This window comes from Panthera tigris, chromosome E1, assembly GCF_018350195.1.
Source record: "Panthera tigris isolate Pti1 chromosome E1, P.tigris_Pti1_mat1.1, whole genome shotgun sequence".
Taxonomy (NCBI): Eukaryota; Metazoa; Chordata; class Mammalia; order Carnivora; family Felidae; genus Panthera; species Panthera tigris.
Window position 1 is genome coordinate 28322110 of NC_056673.1, and position 24974 is coordinate 28347083.

The 24974-nt window shown below is 50.4% G+C and overlaps 2 protein-coding genes and 1 long non-coding RNA gene across 8 annotated transcripts in view; 1 reads left to right on the top strand and 2 right to left on the bottom strand.

The window, feature by feature from the left end:
* Positions 1–738: 738 nt before the first annotated feature.
* Positions 739–3638, bottom strand: LOC122233492. Of its 3 annotated transcripts, none has more exons than XR_006211035.1 (4): positions 3507–3638; positions 2380–2688; positions 1359–1473; positions 739–949 (listed from the first exon to the last, which is right to left on the bottom strand). It is a non-coding gene; the product is annotated as an uncharacterized LOC122233492 (long non-coding RNA). The 3 variants fall into 3 exon arrangements; XR_006211033.1 differs by having other exon boundaries at positions 2380–2464; positions 3463–3638; XR_006211034.1 differs by having other exon boundaries at positions 3463–3638.
* On the top strand, positions 2386–11953 carry MPO (myeloperoxidase). The gene is made up of 13 exons (XM_042965910.1): positions 2386–2482; positions 2616–2709; positions 3013–3188; positions 3407–3530; positions 3643–3772; positions 3858–4064; positions 4921–5239; positions 7080–7240; positions 8472–8727; positions 9173–9343; positions 9955–10192; positions 10956–11170; positions 11855–11953. The coding sequence occupies exons 1-12, from the start codon at positions 2404–2406 to the stop codon at positions 11161–11163; spliced, it is 2163 nt and encodes a 720-aa protein (XP_042821844.1). The 5' UTR covers positions 2386–2403; the 3' UTR covers positions 11164–11170; positions 11855–11953.
* LPO (lactoperoxidase) overlaps positions 6742–24974 on the bottom strand; it is a 34218-nt gene continuing 15985 nt past the window's right edge. For 3 of the 4 annotated variants that reach the window (XM_042965906.1, XM_042965907.1, XM_042965905.1), the window contains 6 exons: positions 24348–24672; positions 22297–22457; positions 16409–16661; positions 15378–15551; positions 14138–14375; positions 13304–13951 (listed from right to left, as the gene is read on the bottom strand). In XM_042965906.1, coding sequence (XP_042821840.1) covers positions 13744–13951; positions 14138–14375; positions 15378–15551; positions 16409–16661; positions 22297–22457; positions 24348–24672 — 1359 coding nt within the window. In that variant the 3' untranslated portion in view covers positions 13304–13743. Of the gene's footprint in view, positions 6883–13303; positions 13952–14137; positions 14376–15377; positions 15552–16408; positions 16662–22296; positions 22458–24347; positions 24673–24974 lie in introns of those variants that run through there. The other variant, XM_042965908.1, reaches the window with a different exon arrangement.

The window sequence follows — 24974 nt, forward strand, 5'->3', positions numbered from 1 at the left end:
CTTCCCTGCTCTCTCTCTCTCTCCAAAAAAAAAAAAAAAATACATATTATATCTACATATAGGATATCAAATTGTTAAATGGGGTTATTTACGAGTAGTGGGATTATGAGGAATTATTTTCTTCCTGCTTATTTGTATGAAAAATGACAAGCCTGGAAAGAAAAAATTTACCCATAACCTCACTTGATTATAAGTGATTTTGACTTATTTTTATTTTTGCTTGTGTTCTCTAAATTCTCATGAGTGGAAATATATTACTTGTAGGATTAAAAAAGTATTTTCGGGGGGCACCTGGGTGGCTCAGTCGGTTAAGCGTCCGACTTCGGCTCAGGTCACGATCTCTCGGTATGTGAGTTCGAGCCCCGCGTTGGGCTCTGTGCTGACGGCTCAGAGCCTGGAGCCTGTTTCAGATTCTGTGTCTCCCTCTCTCTCTGCCCCTCCCCCGTTCATGCTGTGTCTCTCTCTGTCTCAAAAATAAATAAACGTTAAAAAAAAAATTTAAAAAAAAAAAAGTATTTTCGGGGCACCTGGGTGGCTCAGTCGGTTGGCATCTGACTTCAGCTCAGGTCATGATCTCACGGTTCCTGAGTTCGAGCCCCGCGTCGGGCTCTGTGCTGACAGCTCAGAGCCTGGAGCCTGCTTCGGATTCTGTGTCTCCCTCTCTCTCTGCCCCTCCCCCACTTGTGCTCTCTTTCTCTCTCTCTCTCAATAATAAATAAACATTAAAAAAAGTATTTTCAAAAGTATAAAATTCTAGAATCTGATTCACAAGGAGCCACTTGTCCAAGTTCACACATAACAAGTTGTTGGCAGAGCCAGGCTGGAAGAATGGCCTCCTCCTTCATGGGCTCCACTGGGCTCCACTTCCCTCAAGTGACAGGATCTGTGGGCATACCAGGAGGGTGTTCTGGATGTGTTGCTGTCCTTTGTTCCTCGGTCAAGATGTGGTCTGAGCATAGATGACAAGAGTGAGGGCAGGAAGGTGGCCAGGGTAGGAGGTGTGGCTAGACCAAATAACAGGGGAGCCTAACAAGGGCCCAAGGAGATGGACAAACAGCCATTAGTCATGGGGTACTTGTCCTGCCTGAGAATGGCAGCTGCATTGCCAGCGTTCTTCAGGGGAAGCACTATCTCATTCTATTCCAGAGCTATCCTACAGTTTAGCCCCAGTCCTCTTAACTGCACTGACCTGATCCCAGAGAGGCCCTGGGCTGTGTCACCTAACTGACCATTAACCACATCCAGCTCTGCTGTTTCCTGGTTCCTGAAATCCAGGAGCAGGTGGCAGGAGTGCTGAAGATAGCCGGCTACCCAGAGCCCAGAAGAAAGGGGAGGAGGAGAGGGATAGAGGAAGTTACCTTGGTCCTGAGCCTGTAGCCCCCAGGCTTTCCTGTGAAATCCAACGGTCTTCAGCCAGATTTCCTGTCCCTTTAGCCTTCGCCAAGAATGGGGGGGCTGCCAAGGGCCAGCGTACTGTTGGGGGTGGGGGACAACCCCCCGAGGCTGATCAGATTGTTACTCCAAGAGTCCCCTACACCTTCCCTCCTCCTCTGGGGTCACTCTATTTCCCATAGTTCCTTAGGCTCTTGGTTCCTGACTTTTGTCCCTTTCCAAGGATCCCTGGACACTAAATTTAAACAGAACTTTGGGGGCACCTGGGTGGCTCAGTCGGTTGAGCGTCCGACTTCAGCTCAGGTCACAATCTCACGGTTTGTGAGTTCGAGCCCCGCGTCAGGCTCTGGGCTGATGGCTCAGAGCCTGGAGCCTGCTTCCGATTCTGTGTCTCCCTCTCTCTCTACCCCTCCCCCATTCATGCTCTGTCTCTCTCTGTCTCAAAAATAAATAAACATTAAAAAAATAAATAAATAAACAGAATTTTGGAGGGGGGTTAGTTGCCTATATACCTGGGGACAACAATTGTCCAGGCACACAATGGGAGCTGAGAAACTCGGGTGGAATGCTAAGTTCAAAGGCTGGGCACAGTTCTGGTCTCTCCTTTCCTGTCCCTCTCTCCCATAGAAGCGATCACCTTCTGGGCACCCCAACCCCAGTGGGGGAGGAGAGAGCGTTTAGTCTCCAGGGGCGGGTTTTGTCTGCCCCCCCACTCCCCCACCCCCCACCCCCCCACTGAGCCTAGAGGACATAAAGGCCTGGATTCAGCTGAACCGCATGGCCAATGCCAGGTGAACTTCAGAGGTGAGGTCCTGAGGGGCTGAGAGACTGAAGCTGGTGAAAGAGGCGTGCTGTGAACCCCTCCGTCCAGGAGGTAGGCAGGACCCATGGAGGTTGGACAGGGGTATGAAGGTGGGAGTGAAGGGCCAGAAGGAGAGGGATGGTGGGGCTCTCTTCTCCCGAATGCACTGTGGGCTTTGGACTTACTGGGCTTGGGGTCTTGTTGCAGAGATGAAGCTGCTGCTGGCGCTTGCAGGGCTCCTCCTGGCCATTCTGGCGGTGCCCCAGCCCTCTGAGGGTGCCGGTCCAGGTAACAGGGCAGAAAGAAGGGGAAAAGGTGGTGTGTTGGGGGTGGTTGTGAGTCCCAAGGATCCCTTTCCTCAGCGCAGGCCACCCCGGCTCTGGGGCCTATTCCTGACTTATGTGACTCCTGTTCTGGACAGCTGTCCCGGAGGCGGTGGAGACCTCTGTGGTGCTGACCTGCATGGAGGAGGCCAAGCGGCTAGTGGACACGGCCTACAAGGAACAGCGGGAGAGGTGGGTTACTGGGCACTTCCCAGCTCTGGGCAAGGCTGCCCCAGGTCTTTTGGAGAAGGAACTTGATGCAGGGACTTCGTGGGTACGGATGGGGACCCTCTGTCTGCCTGTCAGTCTTTGTGTCTTTGGGTTTGAGAACATCACTCCCCATGGCCTTGCCTCTGTCTGGATACCCAGGTCCGTAGTCCGTTTATAAACAGAAACCTGCTTCCTGTCCGTGGGTCTGTCTCCACTGTCCTGCGGGCTCTGCTGAGTGTCTCTGCCCCCACCTTCTGTGGCCTCACTCCTCCCTTCTGCAAACAGCATCAAGCAGCAGCTTCGCAGTGGCTTGGCCAGCCCCATGGATCTCCTGTCCTACTTCAAGCAGCCGGTGGCAGCCACCAGGACAGCCGTGAGGGCTGCTGACTATCTGCATGTGGCCCTAAGCCTGCTGGAGAGGAAGCTGCGGCCTCTGCGGCCAGGGCCCCTCAACATCACCGGTACCGTTGCCCCTACAACCTCAGTCTCCTGCTCTACTCGGGACCTCAGGCATCTCCCAGTGCCCCCCTCCGTCCCCCCACCCCACCCCGTCTTCCCGGGGGGAGGCTCAGGCACATCGGAGTCTCCTCTCTGTGCCCCCAAATCAAGGCTCCCCAGCTTAAGATAGGAAATGGGGGGGAGGGACTCAATTCCCACATCCCTCTTTCCCCGGCCTCAGACGTGCTGACACCCGCGCAGCTGAATCTGCTGTCCAAGTCCAGCGGCTGCGCCTACCAGGACGTGGGGGTGACGTGCCCCGAGAACGACAAGTACCGCACCATCACCGGGCAGTGCAACAACAGGTGCTGCTGGCTGGGGGCGGCCCCGGGGCGGGCGGCGGACGCGGGGTCGCGTCCGGGTCCCCCACCGGCCCGTGGCGCTACGTCGTGTCAGCGCCCCGTCCGATCCCTGCAGACGCAGTCCCACGCTGGGGGCCTCCAACCGCGCCTTCGCGCGCTGGCTGCCGGCCGAGTACGAGGACGGCTTCTCGCTGCCCTTCGGCTGGACGCGCGGGGTCAAGCGCGGCGGCTTCCCGGTCCCCCTGGTGAGCACCGGCCGACAGAGGGGGCGAGGCCGGGCCCAAAGGCGCGCGGGGCCCCAGGCGGCCCCTGACGCCCCGTGTCCCGCAGGCGCGCGCCGTCTCCAACGCCATCGTGCGCTTCCCCACGGAGCAGCTGACCCCGGACCAGGAGCGCTCGCTGCTGTTCGTGCAGTGGGGCCAGCTGATCGACCACGACCTCGACTTGAGCCCGGATCCCGGCGCCCTGGCGTCCTTCATCACTAGTGTCGACTGCAAGACCAGCTGCGAGCAGGAGCCTCCCTGCTTCCCGCTCAAGGTGCTTCCTCCTTCCTGCCCCGCCGCTGCCTGCCCGGTGGGGATAGGGGCCATGATTCCTGCAAGCGGCCATCTCCCTCTGTGCTGAACCCCTTCCCCAGCTCCTGAGTAAGGTTCACCCTGCTCACCCACTCCCCTCCGCCTCCCTGGCGCAGGACCTTCCTGCCTCGCTCCAACCTCCGCGTGTAGGTGCTGCATGTTCAGTCCCCCTTTCCTCTGACCAGAGAGGGGCACCTTCCCGCATCCGGGCACATTGCACAGAGCCTGGGCTGTCCATTGCTGGAGGGCTGGAGGGCTGGAGGGGAGTGGGAGAGGAGAGAAAGGAAGGAGAATGGCAGAGAGAGAGAGAGAGAGAGAGAGAGAGAGAAGAGGAGAGATAGGCAGGGGCCAGAGTGAAGGACAGGAAAAGGACGACGGGGAAGGGTGGGGGGGGGGCAGGAAAAGAAAAGGAAGAAAAAGCCAACTGCGAGTGTAGGGACTGCATCCAGAGAACAGGGGAGGGAGGGGCAGACTGGGGGAGAGAAAGAGGGAGAGAAAGTTAAGGTGAGGACTGGCTGGCTCTTCTTCCAGGGGTGCACATCCCCCATTCCAGAGTCCTGGTCATCACCCCTTAGCTCAGAAGCACTCTGCAGGTGCAACCGCAGACGGGGATCGTCCGTGGGACTTGAGAGGCCTCCCTGCCGGCTGAGGGCGGCCAGAAGTCCTGAGGAACCCGTTGTGGTGTCTGGGTCTCCCTGTCTGGTCCTGGGTTCCAGGCTGCTTTGGAGGTGGGATCAAGGCCTTGGGGTGGGGGGTGGACCGGGGGAGAGCCACTCTGTCCCTGCCCTTGGTGAGCGGGGCTTGTCTATGTGTCACAGATCCCACCAGATGACCCCCGCATCAGGAACCAGCGTGACTGCCTCCCCTTCTTCCGCTCCTCCCCAGCCTGCACAGAGAGCAACATCACCATCCGCAACCAGATCAATGCGCTCACCTCTTTCATGGACGCCAGCATGGTGTATGGCAGTGAGGACCCTTTGGCCACTAAGCTTCGAAACCTGACCAACCAGCTGGGGCTGCTGGCCGTCAACACCCGCTTCAGTGACAATGGTCGGGCCCTGCTGCCCTTTGACAACCTGCATGATGACCCCTGCCTCCTCACCAACCGCTCTGCGCGCATCCCCTGCTTCCTGGCAGGTCAGCCACGAGTAGGAACTTGGGCTGGTGCATGGGCACACCCTGCTGGGGGCGGGGGTGCTGTTTGTGACTCTGTCCTCATCAACTTCATGATACTAATCCAGTTGCCTTGGTAACAAGTTGGGTGGAGCAAAAACCAAAACCAAAAAGCAGACCAACCCCCACCCCCAAACCAAAACCAACAAAAAACAAAAACAAAAACAGAACAAACCTAAGAAGGAGACCCAGGGATAGCCAAGGAGCTTCTTTTCCATCTGTCCATCCCTTTCTACATCTCTCCCTTTCCCTCTGGACTCTGCCAGAGAGTTGAGTCCCCAGGGACAGGCAACTAAGGAGACATGGCACCCTCACTCTCTAGAACTGCATCATCCACTATGGTAGCCACTGGCCACACATGGCTATTTGTATTTACATTTAAGTTAATTAAAATGAACTTAAGTTAAATTAACTTAAAAGTAAAATTCAGTTCCTCTGCTGTACTAGCCACATTTCAAGCATTCAATAACTTCATAGGCTAGTGGCTCCCATATAGGGCAGCACAGATGTAGAACATTTTCATCAATTCAGAAAGTTCTATGGGACAGTGCTGCTCCAGAATATCACCTCCTGCCATCTTGATTCCCTGTAATTAGAGAAGGTGAGATTTTAAATTTAAATACCTGGAAGCCCTGGGGATATGGTTGGAGCAATAATGGTGCCCATGCCCAGAAACTTCCAATGTTTTTTACTGTAAATCCAATAGTGGATCAAAAAAGGTCCTGAGGCCCTTCCCTCTGGCCTCCCAACTTCTTCTCCTGATGGCTGGCTCCCCGTGGCCTCTCCCCCACTGGTCCTGGGCAGGAGGATCCAGGTCGGCTCCTGTGAGACTTTTCTGGGCTAGTGAAGGAAGAGCAGCACTCCTCAGCGACCTATGGCTGCCTCCATCCTGGTGTTGAGCCACATGTCCTGGGTCTGGATCATCGTGCCCTCTGGCAGCTCATGGGATGGTAAAGCTGCTCCCAGAGTTTCTTTCCCACCAGCCTCTAGAACTTATAAAGACTGAACCCAGTGTCCTGCTAAACGGGCCTGGTCCTAACTCTGGCCCTTCCAGAGAAGGCTTGGGGAGGACTGGAGGGATTAGGGGTCTCACTTGGTTTTCTTTTTTTTTTTTTCTAACAGTCTCAGATGTGGACTGTAAAAATCTACCCTCCACCCCGTTCTCTGGAGCCCGAGCAGGCTGCAAATTAGCATGTAGTAAGGGCGAGGATGGCAACTCTGATCAGGTGGCTAGTGGCTTTCTAGAGTCCTGTGTTAAGAAGGATTCTGAGGTTGCTTCCAATTTTAGCAGGAGAGAGTGCTGTGATCATTAGCTATGTCTGACATGGGCATGGAAGTAAGGAGTGCTAACATGCATGCTACTTTTTGGTCTGGCCTGAAGCAAGAGAATAAGTCAACCAAGCAATGTTTACGGATCTCCTGCTTTGTAGAAGGCACTGTGTTAAACTCCATGTGTCTGTGTGTGAGTTGGGTGGAGGGTCAGATACAAAAAGGGACAAGCCATGGTCTTCGTCTTCAAGGAGCTCCCAGTCTCAGGCATTAGAAGGTGGCAAGTCATGAGGCAGATCTGATGCCTATTGAATGAGCATCTCCAAGCAGCAGTGCCCCTAAACAGAGGAAGAATTTATCATGGTGGACCAGGGCATCAAGGGGGAACCTCCTGGAGGAGGTGTAAACTGAACATGGTGTGGAAAGATGGATGGAACAAAGTCTGGGTTTCAGATCTTGGCTGGGGAGGGGGTCTTTGTGGAGCAAGTCCTTTCTGATGGGTCTTAGGAATGACAGTAGCTTTTGCTTCCCCAAGGGGACCCCCGCTCAAGTGAGATGCCCGAGCTCGCCTCCATGCACACACTCTTTTTGCGGGAGCACAACCGGCTGGCCACACAACTCAAGCGCCTGAACCCAGGCTGGGATGGAGAGAGGCTCTACCAAGAAGCTCGCAAGATCGTGGGAGCCATGGTCCAGGTATGCCGTCCTGAGTATTGATGATGCCAGGGATGTGGCAGGCTTGGGATGCAGATGTGCCTCTGCCACATCCTAGCTGTGTGACTTTGGGCCAGTGCTTTGAGCCTCAACATATTCATCCACGACACTGTAAAGATTAAATGATATATATGAAAACACCTGGCAATACTGAGTGCCTGATGAAGGTTACTTGCCTTCCATCCTCTCTCTCCTAGGCTTGCTCCTATTTCTTCTTTCCTGTCCATTGGGATGGTTTTGGGAGAATTAAAGGGGTGGGTCTGAAGTGCCTGGTGTGTAGCAGCTGGTCAATAAATGCCTCTCCTTTTCTCTCCGTGCCCCCGCCCCCCCCGGCCCCCCCGTCTCCTGGCTCCTTCACCCACTCACCTCTTCATTTGGCTCTATCATAGCTCACCCAATCTCCTCACCTTTATTTACCCCTGCAAAATGTTCCTGGTTCTCTCTCCCAACTTTTGATACTTCAATACCCCCATCCTCTCCCCAAGACGTAAACAGACACACACACACACACACACACACACACACACACACACCTGCGTGCATGCACGCACACACCTTTTCAATACTCTCAGACTCCAGAGAGGGAGAGAGTTGCAGGTGCTGAGGGTAAGTTTTTGCTTTGCACCAAGAACTTAAGTGAGATTCATTTAAGCCTCACAGAAAATTCCAGACTCTAGAATCAAGAGTGAGACTGTGCCATATCTTCTCTTTTCACTGAGGAAATCATCTAGGGTGGCCCTTTTCTTTTTTGCCTCCCCCACCTCCACAAACGTATGGAACCTTACTGTGAGCCAAGTGCTTGCTGGGCACTGAGTAATTTCCAGAGAAATGAGCTACAACCCTTGTCCTCAGGAGCTTATAAATTAGGAGAAGCAAAACATTAATAACTCAAGGGCAAAGGAGCTATTGACTAAGAAAGCCCTTTGTTATTTAATCCTTTAAGTCAGAGGGCAGCATAATTATCCTTAATTTACATTTGAGTAACAGTGGCTCACAGAGGTTAATAACAGGCCCAAGGTCACACAGAAGGTAAGCAGTAGAGCTCTGTTTATAAGCCACCACTCAGAAGCCACTCTGTTGGACCCAGGTCCAGTGCTGTGGGAGACAACCCTGGCCATAGTCAATGGAGGGGCTCCCCAAGCCAGGAGTGCAGGTGGAGACTCTGTAGAGAAGGTGGCGTGGAGAGGCCACTCTGAGCGTGACTTTTCTTTAGATCATCACTTACCGGGACTACCTGCCCCTGGTGCTGGGACCACAGGCCCTGAGGAAGTACCTGCCACGCTACAAATGCTACAATGACTCGGTGGACCCTCGAATCTCCAATGTCTTCACCAATGCCTTCCGCTATGGCCACACCCTCATCCAACCTTTCATGTTCCGCCTGAATAACCAGTACCAGCCCATGGGGCCCAACCCCCGCGTTCCACTCAGCAAGGTCTTTTTTGCTACCTGGAGAGTAGTGCTGGAAGGTGAGCAGGACCTAGGCCAGGAGACAGTGGGCTGGCAGCCGAGGATGTGGTGGGGTGGGCTTGGCTGCAGGAAGCTAGGACAGGAGAAATACTCTGCCTTCCATCCTTGGGGATCCTATCTGACTTTCCAGCCTCGGTTCACCTGACTGCTTCTGTATATAATAACAAAGGGTGGGGTGGCTTGTAGGGAACTGGCTTCTTCTCGGGGACCCAGGAGACCAGGGCCTGAGTGCATCCCAACTTGCAAGTCTGAATGGCATTATACCTTGAGACCTTGATTCCCTGGTGAAGACCTGCCCACTGGGGTGACCTTGGCACCAGGAGCTGCATGTGCCCAGCCCTCTTCTGCCATCCCCCAACTGCACCTGGGACTTAACCCTGAGTCCAGTCTGAGCTCTGGATATGGAGCCAGATCCTTCCTCAAGTCTTGCTCCTCTTGTCCCAGGTGGTATTGATCCCATCCTTCGGGGCCTCATGGCCACCCCTGCCAAGCTGAATCGCCAGAACCAAATCGCGGTGGATGAGATCCGGGACCGGTTGTTTGAGCAGGTCATGAGGATCGGGCTGGACCTGCCTGCCCTGAACATGCAGCGCAGCCGGGACCACGGCCTCCCAGGTGAGGGGGCTGCAGGAGCCTCCCTGCCCCCCACCACTCTCTAGCCCTGCCCTCTCCAGTGCCCCGCAGCTGCCCAAGCTTCCCCACTGGCTGGAAAACTGTCTACATCACATTTCATTTTGCTTCATTTTACATGAACTTTGAGGGGAAGAGGTTATCATCACTTCCATTTTACTGATGAGCGAACTAAGGCTTGGAGAGCTTCAGAACCTGCCCAGGCTCTTCTCCAGCCAAATCAGGGATAGAGCTTGAATTTGAACCCAGGTCAGCCTAACCCCAAAGCCTGTGCCTACATTATGGGACAGCTAGTGTGGCTGAACCTTCTAGACACACTTCAAGCCTCAGATCTGAGATCTTCAGAGGGGGACAATGAGATGTCCCTATTCTTGGACCCCGCGGGAGTTCCGGGCAGTTTTGGGTTTTCCTCACAGTGGGAGGGCAAGGGAAAGAGAAGAGTCTTGGCCCCTCAGTTCAGGGTTCTCTCGGGGCTTAGAGCCTGGGAGAAGCCCCTCCGCGGCCTCTCCCTCACGTCCCTCTGTATGTGGCCACGGCGTGTTGGGGAGGTGAGTTTTGCGGAACCCACCCACAGCCCCCGCTCCCCGCCCCCGCAGGGTACAATGCCTGGCGGCGCTTCTGTGGGCTCCCGCAGCCCGGCTCGGTGGGCGAGCTGGCCACAGTGCTGAAGAACCTGGGCCTGGCCGAGAAGCTGATGCAGCAGTACGGCACCCCCGACAACATTGACATCTGGCTGGGTGGTGTGGCCGAGCCTCTGGAGCCCAACGGCCGCGTGGGCCCGCTCCTTGCCTGCCTCATTGGGACCCAGTTCAGGAAGCTCCGAGACGGTGACCGGTGAGGCAAGGCGAGCAGTTCAGGCCCGCCGTGTGGTTGCAGGCCTATTCCCCAACCTCTTGGGGCCCTGACTTTCTCCTGTGAAGTGAGGGGCAGGAAGGAATCCGTGACTTTCCAGTGTGTTCCGGGGCCTCCAGGTCATCCCTAAATGCGCCCTGAACTTGCTGGGGTACAGCAAGGAGGGGCCTGGAGCCATGGGTGTGAAGGGAGACATAGAAACTGCAAGTCTTACCGATGCCTTCCCTGGTTTCAGGGTGCCACCATACAGCAGTCACTCACTGCTGAACGGTCTCCAAGCCTCTCCTACTAGTGTCGTTTCATCGTGGCCCTGACATGTGTCATACCCGGTTCTTACCTAGCCTGTATTGTGCCCTTGGGAAGATTAGAGAAAGGTGTCCCTCTCTGGGTGGACACATTATAAACCAACCCCAAGATTCTTTCCACCCCCATGGTCACAGCCTTGGGCCAGGGCACAGGGGTCCGTGAGTGTGGGCCCAGCTCCCTGTGTAGCAGGGGGGCCTCCGAGGCCACGGGGTGGGGGGTGGAGGCAGAGGGGAGGCAACCGGGCAGCTGTGCTTTGTACTGTGAGGAGGGCACCACTCCTTTGAAAACCCCTGGGCTGCCTGAGGGCCTGGAGCCATCTCCTGCTGTGGAGCGGGTGTGTGTGCTGGTCCTCTTCCATCCAGGGAGCAGCTCAAGCCCGCTGATGCCTTCCCAGCCAAGGACAGCCTCGGGTGCAATGTCCCTGGGTATCACCATGCAGGTTTTGGTGGGAGAACCAGGGCGTGTTCACCAGGCAGCAGCAGCAGGCGCTGGCCAAGATCTCCTTGTCCCGCATCATCTGTGACAACACGGGCATCACCACCGTGTCCAGGAACAACATCTTCATGTCCAACACGTTCCCCCGGGACTTTGTCAGCTGCAATACGCTCCCTGCATTGGACCTGACTCCCTGGAGGCAGAGTGACTAGAGGCTGAGTAAGGGGGTATGGTGGTGAGGTGAAGCTTGGGCGTCCCTGGGCTGGCCCACTGGGACCACAGGGATTTCCCTTCCCTAGGTGAGCCCGTCCCTGTTCTGACCAAGAACATGAATGACTAGACATTCATTCGTGTGTGTGTGTGTGTGTGTGCATGCATATGCAACGTATATAAATTGCATTTCATATGTGTGTGTTTCCTGTGAATGTGGGTAGTGTTTTGTGTGCTGCGTATATGTGTCATTTATGTGAGTGTGTGTTTGCTGTTTATGTATTAAGTATAGGGAAGATACCAGAATGGATACAAGCTCAGGAGCCAGATTGCTTACGCGAAAATCCTGACTTCGCAGCTCTCCACTGTGTGACTTGAACAAATTACTCGACCTCGCTAAGCTTGAGTTTTCTTCTTTGCTAATAAAAGCTGTCTTGGCTCGTTAGTGGCCCCACTTACATCCTCTAGTTGTTTACCACTTACTGACGGGCACTGTGTAGCCTGAGAAACATTCAGGGAAAGTCGGACACTTTCTGTCCTCGGGGAGCTTACACTTGACAGTGAACCAGTGACCCCTGGAGGAACGGCCATTAGCAGTTAGGGTGTGCGTGGTGGGTGAGGTGTGGGCCCAGGTGAGCAGGACTCGGTGGCTCCCCGTTTGCTTCCTCACACTGTTCTCTTGCTTATTCACAGGAGCCCACCTGGAGAGGAACTGGGACGCACTGGCCCTTTTGTGCCATTTGTTTGTACCTGACGGCTATGATAATAAAACACCACTGATGGGAACCTTTACTCTGTCCATGTCTGCTGTGGGGCTGGAGCCTCAGCATGAGGCTTGCTCCGGGATCTCAGTTTGAACCAGTGTGGTCTGTGCCTGTAAACTGGGGGTGAGGTATCGAGGATCTGTCCTTTGACCCACACATGGAAGGCAGTCAATTCTCAGAAGCCTCCGGGCCAGGTCAGACCATCCTGCCTCTCACCTTCCACCCACGCCACCCCGGAGAACAGAAACAGTGGTCCCCAGGCCCTTATGTTCATTTATTGCTCTGGCAAATACTTGCTACGTGCTCACTCTGTGTCAGGAACAAAACACTGTGTCCCGCGGGAGAGAAAGAACAGAGGTGTCATGGGAAAGGAGGTCCTTCCCAGATGATGGGGCGCCTCTGGATCCTGCACCCCTGCAGCCTGGCACGGTGGTTCAGAGGCCCTCAAGACAGTAGACTCCCTCTCAGTCTTGGCTTCATGTAGCCAGTTTCCAAGAGCAGAGACATCAGATGGCTGGGCCCAGGAGGACAGGGCCAGAGCTGAGGGAAGGGAAGGAGCGTATTTCTCAAATAATCTTGCCTGGAACTTGAGCCCTATGTCTGAGACTGGTTGATTCTCCCCTGCCTCTCTGGCTCCCTTTCCCTGGCAGCTGGGAGCCTGAAGGTGTGCAGGATGCTGAGGCTTATGTACCCATAGGAGCCCCAGGCCACAATAGGACCTCCCATAGCAGGAGAAATACTTCTCTCCATTTCACTGATGATGAGAGGGGCGCTCAGAGAAGAAAGAGACTCATCCAAAGGCTTGAAGAAGTGGGTGCCAGAGCCAGGACTGCAGCCAAGTCTTCGGGGTCCTGGGCTCCTCCCACAGGGTGGCTCCATCCACTCCACCAGTCAGGGGATCTGGAGGTGCTGACTGGGCTGACCTTACCCGGAGGGTCATTTTAAAAGAACACATGAATATGTATTGGGCAGCAGTACAAGGAACATTCTGGCCATGCCCCTTCAGAGATCTCACAGGCTCCAAGGACTGCCCTAGAAGAAGGAGGTATTTCCCAGAAGGATTTCTGGAAGAAAAATCAACTTTAGCTGTAGGATTATCCAGGCTGGGACAACCTTTCTGTTTGACCCCTTGATGGCACTTCAAACCCTCTCCCTCAATCTACGGCCATTGTTTCTTTCCCCAGGAGCCCCTTGCCTTCCACTTTTCTTAGAGAACTCTGAAATTTCACCAAACCATGCCTTCTTGCCCCACAGACCCATGCACACATCTTAGTGGTAAGACGTGTCTGCACTGTAAACATCTAGTTACTTATTTGGCAGTGGTCCCAAGGCCTGCTTTTGGAAGGGAACAGTGTCACTGCCACCATACCATCATCAGTCAATCATCAGATGTTTATTGAGCCCTTGCTGTGTGCTGAGCATCATGCTTGATGGCACGGGGGACACTGGGAAGCAGACAGAAGTCTCTGGCTCAAGGAGCTCACAATCTAGTTTGAAAGGAGAGGAAGAAAGTTAAGAGTGCAAAGACCATGGCCTCAGTCAAGACTTGCCGCAGGGAGAGGATGGGTGACATCCCACAGACAGAGCAGATGGCATGGAAACAGTGGGATTCAGGTGGAAGAGCTGGAAAGGCAGAGGTGCTGGCCTTGGGTCTGAGCGAGGTGTGCATCTGGTGAGTGTCAAGAAACCCAGTTGAATAGAAGGCCCTGGATGGGGTGTGCAGCTCTAAGGGACGGGGTCACTGAACTTGCCTGAAATGGCATCATGGACCAAAGGGAGCAAAACTGCACAGTGTGGGAGGCTGGGAAATCTGAGCCCCTAATTCTCTACTGAGGCCCAGGGTGAAAGGTCCAGCGTGTCAATGGCTGAGCAATCCACAAAGCCTTGAGGGTAGTTGTTGGCCTGGAATGGGTGCCGTGGGACCTTGGTGATGTGGGTGTTGTCACAAACAAGGCGTGAGAAGGACATTTTCTGTAGAGAGTCCTGCTGCTTCTCAGTGAAGACCCCAGGGTTCTCCCACCAGAATCTGCAGAGACAGAAGCAGGGTCTGTCCACACAGCTCAGGCGGTGGCCCCTCCCTCCCCACTGTGCCAAAGGGGAAGGAAGGAGGTCACTGGGAACACTCTGAGGTCTGGACTAGTCCTCACACAGGACTTGTCCACATCGCAGAAGGGTCTGCTCACCCCTGCCTTCCTCACAAGGTTTCACTTGCCTGTCTCCATCACGAATCTGCTGGAACTGCTTCCCCAGGAGGCAGGCCAGGAGAGACCCCACTCGGCCCCTCTTTACCAGGGGCTCAGCAATTGCCCCAACCCAGATGTCGATGTTGGCAGGGGTCCCGTAGAGATCCAGTAACTTCTTAGCCAGCCTCTTGTTCTTCAGCACAGCATCCAGCTCCTTGAGTGTCCGGGGCTGTGAGAGGTCACAGAAGCCTCTCCAGGAGTTGTACCCTAGGCAGAGGGGCTGACGCTGTCTCATCCCAGGAGCTTCTCACCACAGCCCCCCTTGGGGACATACCTGCCCCAGCTCCATCAGCCCCAGAAAGTCTGGACTCCTAGCCTTTGGGACGGGGTGAGCAGGGATCCATTGTTTTACACTCGCGGTACTTCAGGCATGAGACGGCTAGCAGGTTATGTGGTGCTTACTATGGGTCCAGGCACTATTCTAAGCGCCATAAAAATATGTAAATTGAAGAACAGAGATGTTCAGTAACTTGCCTAAGGTCACATAACTAGAAATGGCACAGCTGGGACTTGAACCCAGGCAGTTTGGCTCTTAATTACTACATTAAATTGCCTTTCATGGGTATAAAAGAAAGGTCCGATAGTCATTGGTTTCTCTCTATTGTCCTCTCTCTCTCTCTTTCTCTGTCTCTCTATTTTAAGTTTATTTATTTTGAGAGAGAGAGCTAGCATGAATGGGGGAGGGGCAGAGAGAGAGAATCCCAAGCAGGCTCCACACTGCCAGCATAGAGCCCAATGCAGAAGTTGAACCCATGAAGCCATGAAATCATGACCTCAGCCAAAACTGCAAGTTGGATGCTGAACCGACTGAGCTACCCAGGAGCCCCTCTATTCTCCTCTCCTGATTCATCTCAACACAGGCCCTACTGATCAGTCATCTGAATCGGCACTAGACATATACTATCTTTATCATCGCTGCTCTAGGTCTGTGACTTTTCTGGGATTTTAAACTGGTTTTACAAGTCAGTTGTTGATCTCTTTTTCATTTGAGGAGCTCCAAGATGGTATCAGATATGTTCTCTTGTCTCCACATTAGGGAAAATGGAAGATGCCATTTCACAGATGAACAAAATGAATTTTAAAAACTGGTATCTCTGCCTTATGTTTTAGAATTGGTCAGATCCTTAGGGTTAATGGAAGGGAGTCCCCAGGAACCCCAGAAAGAAGCTAAAAGTTCCCTGGGCCAGACAGGACCTCAGGCCCACTCACCGGGCATCCCGTGGTCTCGACAGCGCTGTATGTTGATGGCGGCCAGGTCGAAGCCGTGGATCTTGTGAGTGGGCTGGAAAAGCTTGCTGCGCAGTTCTTCTGTTATCATTTTATTCTGATTCATCAGCTTGGACTTCTTGGCCAGCAGGCCCCTGACCAGAGGGTCAATTCCACCTGCAAAGGAGAGCCAGAGGCCGTCCTGGGGATGTGGGTAGCGTGAAGCTATCTTCCACTGCTGGCCCCTCCCCCTCCACTAGACATTTCTTCTCAGGTAAAAGTAGGGCCAGCTGAACATCAGCTTGGAGGCCGGGAGAGAAGAGCAAGGTGCAGCCTGCAGGGTATGCTGGGGTTGGAGGGCAGTCCAGACTGCCTGCCTGGGGCCTGGGGTGGGGAAGACAGAGGCATTACTGGGGCAATGGCCTGCCTATAAGCTTCAGAAGTTTTCTGGAGCTCTAGCTCAGAAAGCCTGCTCCTTCTCCTTCCATATGTTCCCCCCAGGAACTTGGAAGTATGAGAAGAGGTGGCGGAAGCCTACAGAGAATGGCCCTGACTTGTGAGGCCTGAAGCAAAGCCAGTTGCGACACAGCCCAACTCAAGGTAAAGGGGAGCTGGGGCCAACCTTTGGCACGTGATGGAGGTAGGAAGACCTAGAGGAGAGCAGGAAAGAGCAATTTATTTCCCAAGCCCATGCATTCTTTGTACAGGGGTCAGAGAAGCCTGAGGCAGGGAAAGCCCAGGCACCTTCGAGGCCAGAGGAGGAGAGAAAGAATAATAACTGATATATATCGACCACTCCCTGTGTGTCAGGAACCATTGTGGGGTGCTCTCACATTTATGCCACTTAATTTTTTGTATATCCTAGTGAGATAGGTACCATCGTCCCCATTTTACAAATGAGGCTCAATGAGGTGAATTCACTTGCCCAAGGTCACGGGGGAAGTGCCTGGAGTCTGGCTTCTACGCCAGGCTTCCCTAGAAGCAGGCCGCAGAGTGAGACTGCCCGGTGACAGTGCTTCCCCAAAAGGACGTACCCTCTTTGACCATCCTCCAGGTGTTGAAAAAGAGGGTGTGCAGGGGGAGCTCTGCTTCTGGACCCCAAGGCTGATAATTCTCATCCAGGCGGGACATGGTGGAGGGGACCTCCGAGTGGCCAAAGCGGAAGGCAAAGGTGAAGACATTGGAGATTCGGGGGTCAGCAGATTGGTTGTAGCCTCTGTATGGAGGGAGCCACTTCTGCATCTCATCACCGAGCACAATGGGTAGATAGTCCCTGAAGGTGATAATCTGGAGGGGGTGGGGATACATATCATGAGGAAAGGGTAAGAGAACACTTAAATCTCCGCAGAGTGAGGCTGGAGGAAGCTGCAGCTGAGGGGGATGAGTGTTCAAAAATCTAGGAGGGCAAATGGATAGCATATGTGCCCATTTCCCTTCCTGTGACCATAGCAGACATTGCTAATTGATCATGACCCTCTTTCTGCTGGCCGCTCGTGTTATAGATGGAATTGTGTCCCTTCCAAAGTCATATGTTGAAGCCCTAATGTGACTGTATTTGGAGATAGGGCCTATAAAGAGGTAATTAAGGTTAAATGAGATCATAAGAGTGGGGCCCTCATCCAGTTAGGACTGGTGTCCTTATCAGAAGAGAGAGAGAGAGAGACTAGGGAGGTACACATACAGAGGAAAGACCATGTGAGGACACAGAGGGAAGGCGGCCATCTGCAAGCCAAGGACAGAGGCCTCAGGAAAAATAAAACCTGCTGATACCGTGGTCTTGCAGCCTCCAGAACTGTGAGAAAATAAATTTCTGTTGTTTAAGCCTGTTGTTAATCAGTCTATGATATTTTACTATGGCAGCCCAAACAAACCAATATAAAACCTTAACTCAAATCATCTTTAGGTAGATACTTTTCATTCCTTGGATGATTTCCTACCAACATCTCCAGCAGCAAGATTTCTGGATCCAATTTAAAAATTAATATTGAATTATGGAGATTTTTGAGAAGAAATAAAGGGGATATGTCTCTTTAATGGTTAAAACTAAGTGCATGGGGCTTCTGGTCCCAGAACAAGATGGAGGAGACTCATTTCCCCCTAACCTTCCACACTAAATATATGTAAACACTCTGGAAATTATTCCATAGACAACATAAATAGACTTTCAAAGCTGGAAAGAAGGTGGACTGACTGACGACCTCAGGACTTGAGGAATGACAGCACAGTGAGTTCCTGTATGCCCCCAGACTGAGTGCAGGAGAGCCTGGCAACCTGGAACCCCCAATAGGAATACACAAAAGGAGCCAAAGGGAGCCTGCTCTTTCTCTCCAAAGGACTGGGACGGGGGAACCCAGCAGAAACCTAGTGGAGAGCCCCCAGACCTACTTCACAACCCAAGCTCTGAGCCGTCCACAACTCAGGCTGGTGGATGGTCTGGTATGCCTGCAATGGTGGCAGCAGTGAAACCCCATATCTCTCTGTTCTTCACACAACAGCCATAAAGAGACCAGGTGCAGTGGCTGCTGCTCCCCTAGACGGTTGCTGGGCAACAGAAGGCAGCCAGGAAAGGGCCTTCCTGCCTTGCAGACTGCATCAGCCTGCAATTGCAGCAGTGCATAGGCACTGAATGTGAACCCCAGAGTCACCAGAAGAATGAAGCAGACCAGAATAGCACTGCAAAGGCTCAGGAAACAACTGTCACTTGGGGTGGGGGCGCCTGAGTGGTTGAGTCAGTTGGGTGTCCGATTTTGGCTCATGTCATGATCTAGCAGGTTTGTGAGTTGAAGCCCTGTGTTGGGCTATTTGCTATCAGCAGACAACCTGCTTCAGATCCTCTGTCCCTCTGCCTGCCCCTCCGCTTCTCTTTCTCAAAGATAAATTTAAAAAAACTTAAAAAAAACCTGTCATATGAACTAAAGCCCACAAAAGTATGCCAGACATACATGTTAAACCCAATCAGACTTAAATAGGATCCTGAGTCTCCTAACATAATAACTAAAGTATCTAGGATACCATTTAAAAAATCACTCATAATGCCAAGAACCAGAAAAGCCACAGTTTGAATGGAAAGATAATCAATTGATGCCAATACCTACATGAATCAGGTACTGAGACGATCTGATAAAGATTTTAAAACCGTTGTCATAAAAACGCTTCAACAATCAATTACAAGTTACCTTGAAACACAAAACAGACCATCTCAGCAAAGAAGTAGAATTTATAAAAAAAATATTGAAACTGTAGAATACAGTTGAAAAATACTGTTAGTATTGAAAAATACTAACTAAAATTAAAACTTGTTAGGAAGACCCAGTAGTAGAGTGGAGATGACAGGGTAGAACTAAAGACAGATCAGTAGAATTAACTCAATCTAAGCAACAGAGAGAAAATAAACAAAACAAACACACAAACACCTCAAACAAACCAGAACCTCAGGGCTCTGTGGGACAATAACAAAAGAGCTAACACTCCTATTAATGGAGTCCCAGACATAGAGAAGAAAGGGGTGACTAAAAAAGAATTTGAAGAAATAATGTCTAGAAACGTCCCCAAATTGGTGAAAGACATACACTTACAGATTCAAGAGGCTGAATGAATACCAAACATTATAAACCCAAAGAAATGTACTCCAAGATGCATTACAATTAAACTTCTGAAAACTAAACACAAAGTCTTAAATATCGCCAAAGAGAAGTGACACACTATCTACAAATGAACACCAATGTGAAACCATGGAGCCCAGAAGGAAGGGGTATAGCATTTTCCAAGTGCTGAAAGAAACCAGAAGGAAGAGTAAAATAAACCTGAAGCAAACAGAATAGGCTAAAGAAGAAAAGTCTTATTAATGAAGAAAGACCTTAGATAGAATTCAACATCTGTTCATGATAAAAACTCTCCATACACTAGGAATGGAGCGGAACTTCCTCAACCTCATCAAGAGCATCCACAGAAGATTTACAACAAACATTACACTTTTTTAAAGTTCATTTATTTTGAGAGAGAGAGGAAGAGAGAGAGAGTGACCACAAGCAGGGGAGGAACAGAGAGAGAATCCCAAGCAGGCTCTGCACTGTCAGCACAGAGCCTGATGCGGGGCTCGAACCCATGAACCATGAGATCATAACCTGAGCTGAAATCCAGAGTCAGATACTTAACCAACTGGGACACCCAACCAACTGAGGCACCCCAACAAACATTATACTTAATGGTGAAAGATTGAATGTTTTCCCTCTAGGATTAGGAAGACAAGGATGCCAGTTCTCACCACTCTTATTCAACACAGTACTGGAAATTATAGCCACTGATATAGGACAAGAGAAAAAAATGTTTAAAAACATAGATTACAAAAAGAGAGATACAACGGTCTTTATTTGCAGATGACATGATTGCATAGAAAATCTTTTTTTTTTTTTTTTTTTTTTTTTAAATCTTAAGGATTCTACAAGAAGAACTCCCCAAACTGAGCTCAGCAAGGCCAGGGTCAACATATAAAAATCAGTTACATTTTTATGCACTGATAAAGAGCAAGTGGCAGGTCAGAAAAAATGTAATACCATTTATGACTTACCCAAAGAAAATGAAATATTCAGGTACAAATATAACAAAACATGTACAGGATCTGTATGATAAAAATTACCAAATGCTGATGAAGTACAGCAAAGAAAACCTAAACACTTAGGCACACTGCATTTACAGATTAGAAAACTCAATATTGTAAAGATGTCAATTCTTCCTATATTAATCTATAGTTTTGATACAATTCCTATCAGAATCTCAGCAAGGTTTTTTTTTTTTTTTGTAGATGTAGATAAGCTTATTTAAAAATATATAGGAAAGGGACAGACCTGGAACAGCCAAAACAATTTGGAAAAAGAATACAGTGGGAAGAATCATGGTTCCCCATAGTAAGTCTTGCTGTGTAGCCAGAGTAAACACTGTGGTGCTGGTATAGGAATAGACACATAGATTAACAGAATAGAATAGATAATTCTGAGATAAATTCATATTAACATGCCCAAAAAATTTTTGATAAGGAACAAAAGCAATTCACTAGAGGAGGGATAGCCTTTTCAGTAAGTGGTGCTGAACAGTTGGACACCCTGTGGCCAAAGAAAATGAGCCTCACCCTAACCTTCACACATTATACAAAAATTAACCCCCAGTGGATCATGGCCTTAAGTGGAAAACATAAAAGTATAAAGCCTTTAGGAAAAACCCAATAAAAATCTTGGAGATCTAGGACTACAGAGAGTTCTGAGATTTGACACAAAAGCCCAACCCATGAGAGAAAAAAAAAAAATGTGTCCTGATTGGACCTCATTAAAATTAAAAACTCTTACTCTGCAACAGATTCTGTTAAGAAAATGAGAGATTGGGAGAAAATATAAGTCACATATCTGATGGAAGATTTGTATCTAGAATACATAAAGAACCCTCAAAACTTAACATTAAAAGATAATCCATCTGAAAATGGGCAAAATATATGAACAGGTATTTTACTGCAGAGGATATACAGGTGGCAGATAAGCACAGGAGAAGATGTTCAACATGATTAGCCATTAGGGAAGTGCAAATTCAAACCACAATGAAATAACACTACATACCTATCAGAAAGAGTAAAATAAAAAACAATGACAACAAATCACAACCAGGATGCAGAGAAACTGGATGTTTCATACACTGCTGGTGGGAACATAAAATAGTACAGCTACTCCGGAAAATAGTTTGGCAGTTCCTTTTAAAACGTGAAATGGACTTGCGATATGACCCACTGCACTTGGGCAGAGTTTTCCCAGAGAAAGGAAAACTTAGTTGCATGAAGAAATGTGTATACGAATGTCTATAGCAGCTTCATTCATAATAGCTCCAAACTGGAAACTCTCCAGATGTCCTTCACTGGGTAAATGGTTAAACAAACCAGGGAATACTACTCAGCAACAAAAAGGAAGGGACTGTACACATACAACAGCCTGGATGAACCTCAGGGCAATTATGCTGAATGTAAAGAGCCAGCCTCAAAAGGATACATACTGCATGGTTTTATCTAGGTAACATTCACCAAACAGTACAGATGAAGAGCAGATTAGTGATTGTCAGGGGATAGGGACCTGGGAAGGGGGAGGGTGGATGTGGCTATCAGAGGGGGGCAGGAGGGAGTCCTGAGGTGATGGGAGAGTGAAGTATCTTTATTGTGGTGGTGGTTACATGAAACTACACATGTGATAAAATTGCACAGAGCTACACACACACACACACACACACACACACACGCACGCACACATGATTGCATTTAAATCTGGTGAAATCTGAATAAGACCTTTGGTTGGTGTCAATGTTAATGTCCTGCTTTTGATGTTGTACCGTAGTTATGCAAAAACATTAGCACTGAGGAGGCTGGGTGTGTGTACTGTTTTTTTTTTTTAACAACTTCCTGAGAACCTATAATAATTTCAAAATAAAATGCTTAAAAAATATGTGCACAGTTAATTCTAGTTAGTCAATCAGCCAATCTACAATAGCAATGGACTCTGCCTGTGACATGTGGCTTAGGTGCAGAGAATTGAAAAAGAAGACAATCCAACTGAAATAACCCAAAGAGCTCTGCAACAGTCAGTCCCAGGAGAGACGGAGCCTTTGGTCCCAGTGATGGTGGCATCTGGGCAGGCACACTGAGTGACCAACAGACAAATGACTCTCCAACACTCTGAGTTCAGGGATTCATTTTGGGGCAGAGAAGCTAAAGAAACAAGAAGGAGGGCTGAAATAATGAGACAGTGGGAAGGAAGCAGCGGAGGAGAAGGGAAGAGGAGGTGCGGAACACAGAGGAGGTAGCTGGAGGGTGGCTGTGGGCAGAGCAGGGGTGGTGGGGCGGGGGGGCAGAAGCTAGGTGGGTGAGGGAGGTAGTGCTCCTGGGCTTCTGTACCTGCATGAAGGCTCCCAGGATTTTCCGGGCTTCCTGGTAGAGCTTCTCTCCATCCCAGTGAGGGTTGAGTCTCTTTAGTTCTTTGGCCAGCCGGTTGTGCTCTCGCAGAAAAAGGGTGTGGGAAGTGGCCAGCAAGGTGTGCTCGGAAGCTCGGAAATCTCCTGAAAGTCCAGAAGGCAGGAAGGTTGGTTCCCCCTGAGTAGCCCCAAAACCCAGTAACTTGCACAAAGAAACACACGATAGTGCCCCCAAGGGACCCTCTCCTAAGCCCCTCCTTCCAGTTAACCTAAGGGAAGTCAAGTGGAATGGGATGGGGGTTGGGATTCAGAGGTTTGAATCTCAGCTCCACACACATGATTTTTAGCTGGGTCACTTTGGACAAGTTACTTGGCATTTCTAAGCCTCAGTCCCTGTATCTGTGAAAACGGGGATAAGAAGGCTGACTGCACAAGACTGTGCTCAAAACTACAGATGACATGAAAAAGGAAAATTTTGCTAATTACAATCCCAACTCCTTCTAAGATGGGGCAGTACAAACAGATAAGGGCTTTTGGTGGAGAGAAACTTTGAAAAGTTTTATGAATGGGAGTTTGAGGGCAGGTTCCTAGGTAGGGTCGAATTTGTCCATGTAACAATGGGAGGAGTATCTAGAGATGGGGGCCTTTGGAAGAAAGGAAAGAAGAGAGTGACAGGATAGGAGGTCAACTAACTGGCAAAAGACCAGGTGTTCACAAGGGGATTTCTTGTGTCCTCTAATCTTTAGGAAAAGTCTATTAAATTCCCAAATGCTTGGTCTTACCGGATATTTTTGTGGAAAACAGGAAAGGGCTCAGTTTTGTATCTGGATTGATGTGAGATATGTGTGAACACAGAATTGAAGAGATCTACCCAAGAGATCTGGGCCTATGGACTGGCTTTCTGCCATGTCCAGGTGGGTGGGGCGGGGGCGGGGGTTATCCTGACACAGTAGATTTTTGGAAGAGGAAAGGCCTCCAGGAGCCCAAGGCAAAGAGGACCAGGAGGACATGAGGCCCCCAGAATGAACAGAATTGGGGGGCTTTGGTTGTGCACAGGTTGTATGGAGCAGGGGCCTTGTACCAAGTTTATAAAAAGCCTTAAAAATATGCATTCCTCTTAATCTAAAATTTCTTCTTCTAACAAATTATCTTAATAAAATTATTAAAAATGAGTCCAGGGGCTCCTAGGTGGCTCAGTCGGTTAAGCATCCGACTTCAGCTCAGGTCATGATCTCGCAGTTCCTGAGTTCGAGCCCTACATAGGGCTCCGTGCTGACAGTTCAGAGACTGGAGCCTGCTTCCGATCTGTGTCTCCCTCTCTCTTCTCCTCCCCCCTCCCCTGCTCGTGCTCTCTCTCAAAAATTAACAAACATTAAAAAAATTTTTTTAAATGAGTGCAAAGATTCATCAACAAGGATATTCATTACCTAAAAACAATAAAGTAAAAATTAAAATTAAAATAAAAAAATAAAACATAAAAATTAAAAAAAACAGGAAAACTAGAAATGATTTAAGTGTTTCTAAATAGGATTGAGAAAATAAATCATGATAATGTATGTCAGGGAATATCAGGCAGCCAGTAAAAATCATGCTGGAGAATATTTAATGATGTGACATATTAAGTGAAGACATCAGGTTATAGAACATAACTGATAGTATAACCCCAATTATGTAAAACAATGTAGAACTATATCTATGATTTAAAAAAACCTGGAAAGGTGGGCATTAAAAATGTTAACAATGATCATTTGTGGGTGGTAGGTTTTTCTTATTTGTGCTTCTCTGGATTTAATTGTTTTGTTTGTTTGTTTGATGGTGAACACATGTTCTTAGATTCTGTATTCATCCGGGCCCTTCTACCAGTCCTGGACCAGTGCCAGAGGCAATGGGGGCTTGGTGTGCATTTTTCCAGAAAGCATGCGAGAAGCAGCAGCAGTAAAGCCTCTCTGGAAGCTACCTAGCAGCCTCCTGAAGTTTTTCTGGTCTCTCTCTGCTCCCAGTCCTTGGGCCCCTCTGTTCCCAGCCTGGACTCACCTGCCAGGAAGCAGGGCACTTGGGCGGTGGTATTGATGAACTCACAGGGGCTTGGCTTCTTGATGTCAAAGGGCAAGTAAGCCAGTCCGTGGTCCCAGATCTCCTGGTTCACAGCCATGAGGCCCAGTGGGCTGCTGAGGTTTCGAAGGCGGCTGGCCAGGCTGGGCTCAGGACCGTATACAAGGCTGGCATCCAGGAAGGAGGTCAGAGCGTTAATCTGATCTCGAGCCAGGGACTGATAGGGTGGAGTGGGGCAGACGAACCCAGCTCGGAAGAAAGGCATGCACTTCCCTTGAGTCTTCACCTTGGGGTCATTGGGAGGGAACTGCAGAGAGATTGGGGGGTGGGTGACTGGGCAGAGGTGGCACAGCTGGGATCTGGCAACCTCTCCCCAGGGTGGGTCTGGATGCAGCTGGCAAAGATGCTGATGGAGCCCTCCTGGGACCCTGGGACCAGACACTGATTCCAGATGCCTCCTGCTGACACTATACATCCTGAGCCACAATGCCCTGAAGTTCATTACATCCCACTGTGTAAAAAGTCTGAGGGGAATCATTCACTCTTTTATAGCAGAGGTTCCAAACTTTTGGTGGGGAGGGAGTCCTGAGATCCCTGGACAGGGAAGCA

Excerpts from the sequence above, each read along its gene's own strand:
- MPO (XM_042965910.1), top strand. The coding sequence starts at position 2,404 with ATGAAGCTGCTGCTGGCGCTTGCAGGGCTCCTCCTGGCCATTCTGGCG. Across the intron at positions 2,710-3,012 it reads TACAAGGAACAGCGGGAGAG|CATCAAGCAGCAGCTTCGCA; the intron begins GTGGGTTACTGG and ends TTCTGCAAACAG. Across the intron at positions 3,531-3,642 it reads ACCGGGCAGTGCAACAACAG|ACGCAGTCCCACGCTGGGGG; the intron begins GTGCTGCTGGCT and ends CGATCCCTGCAG.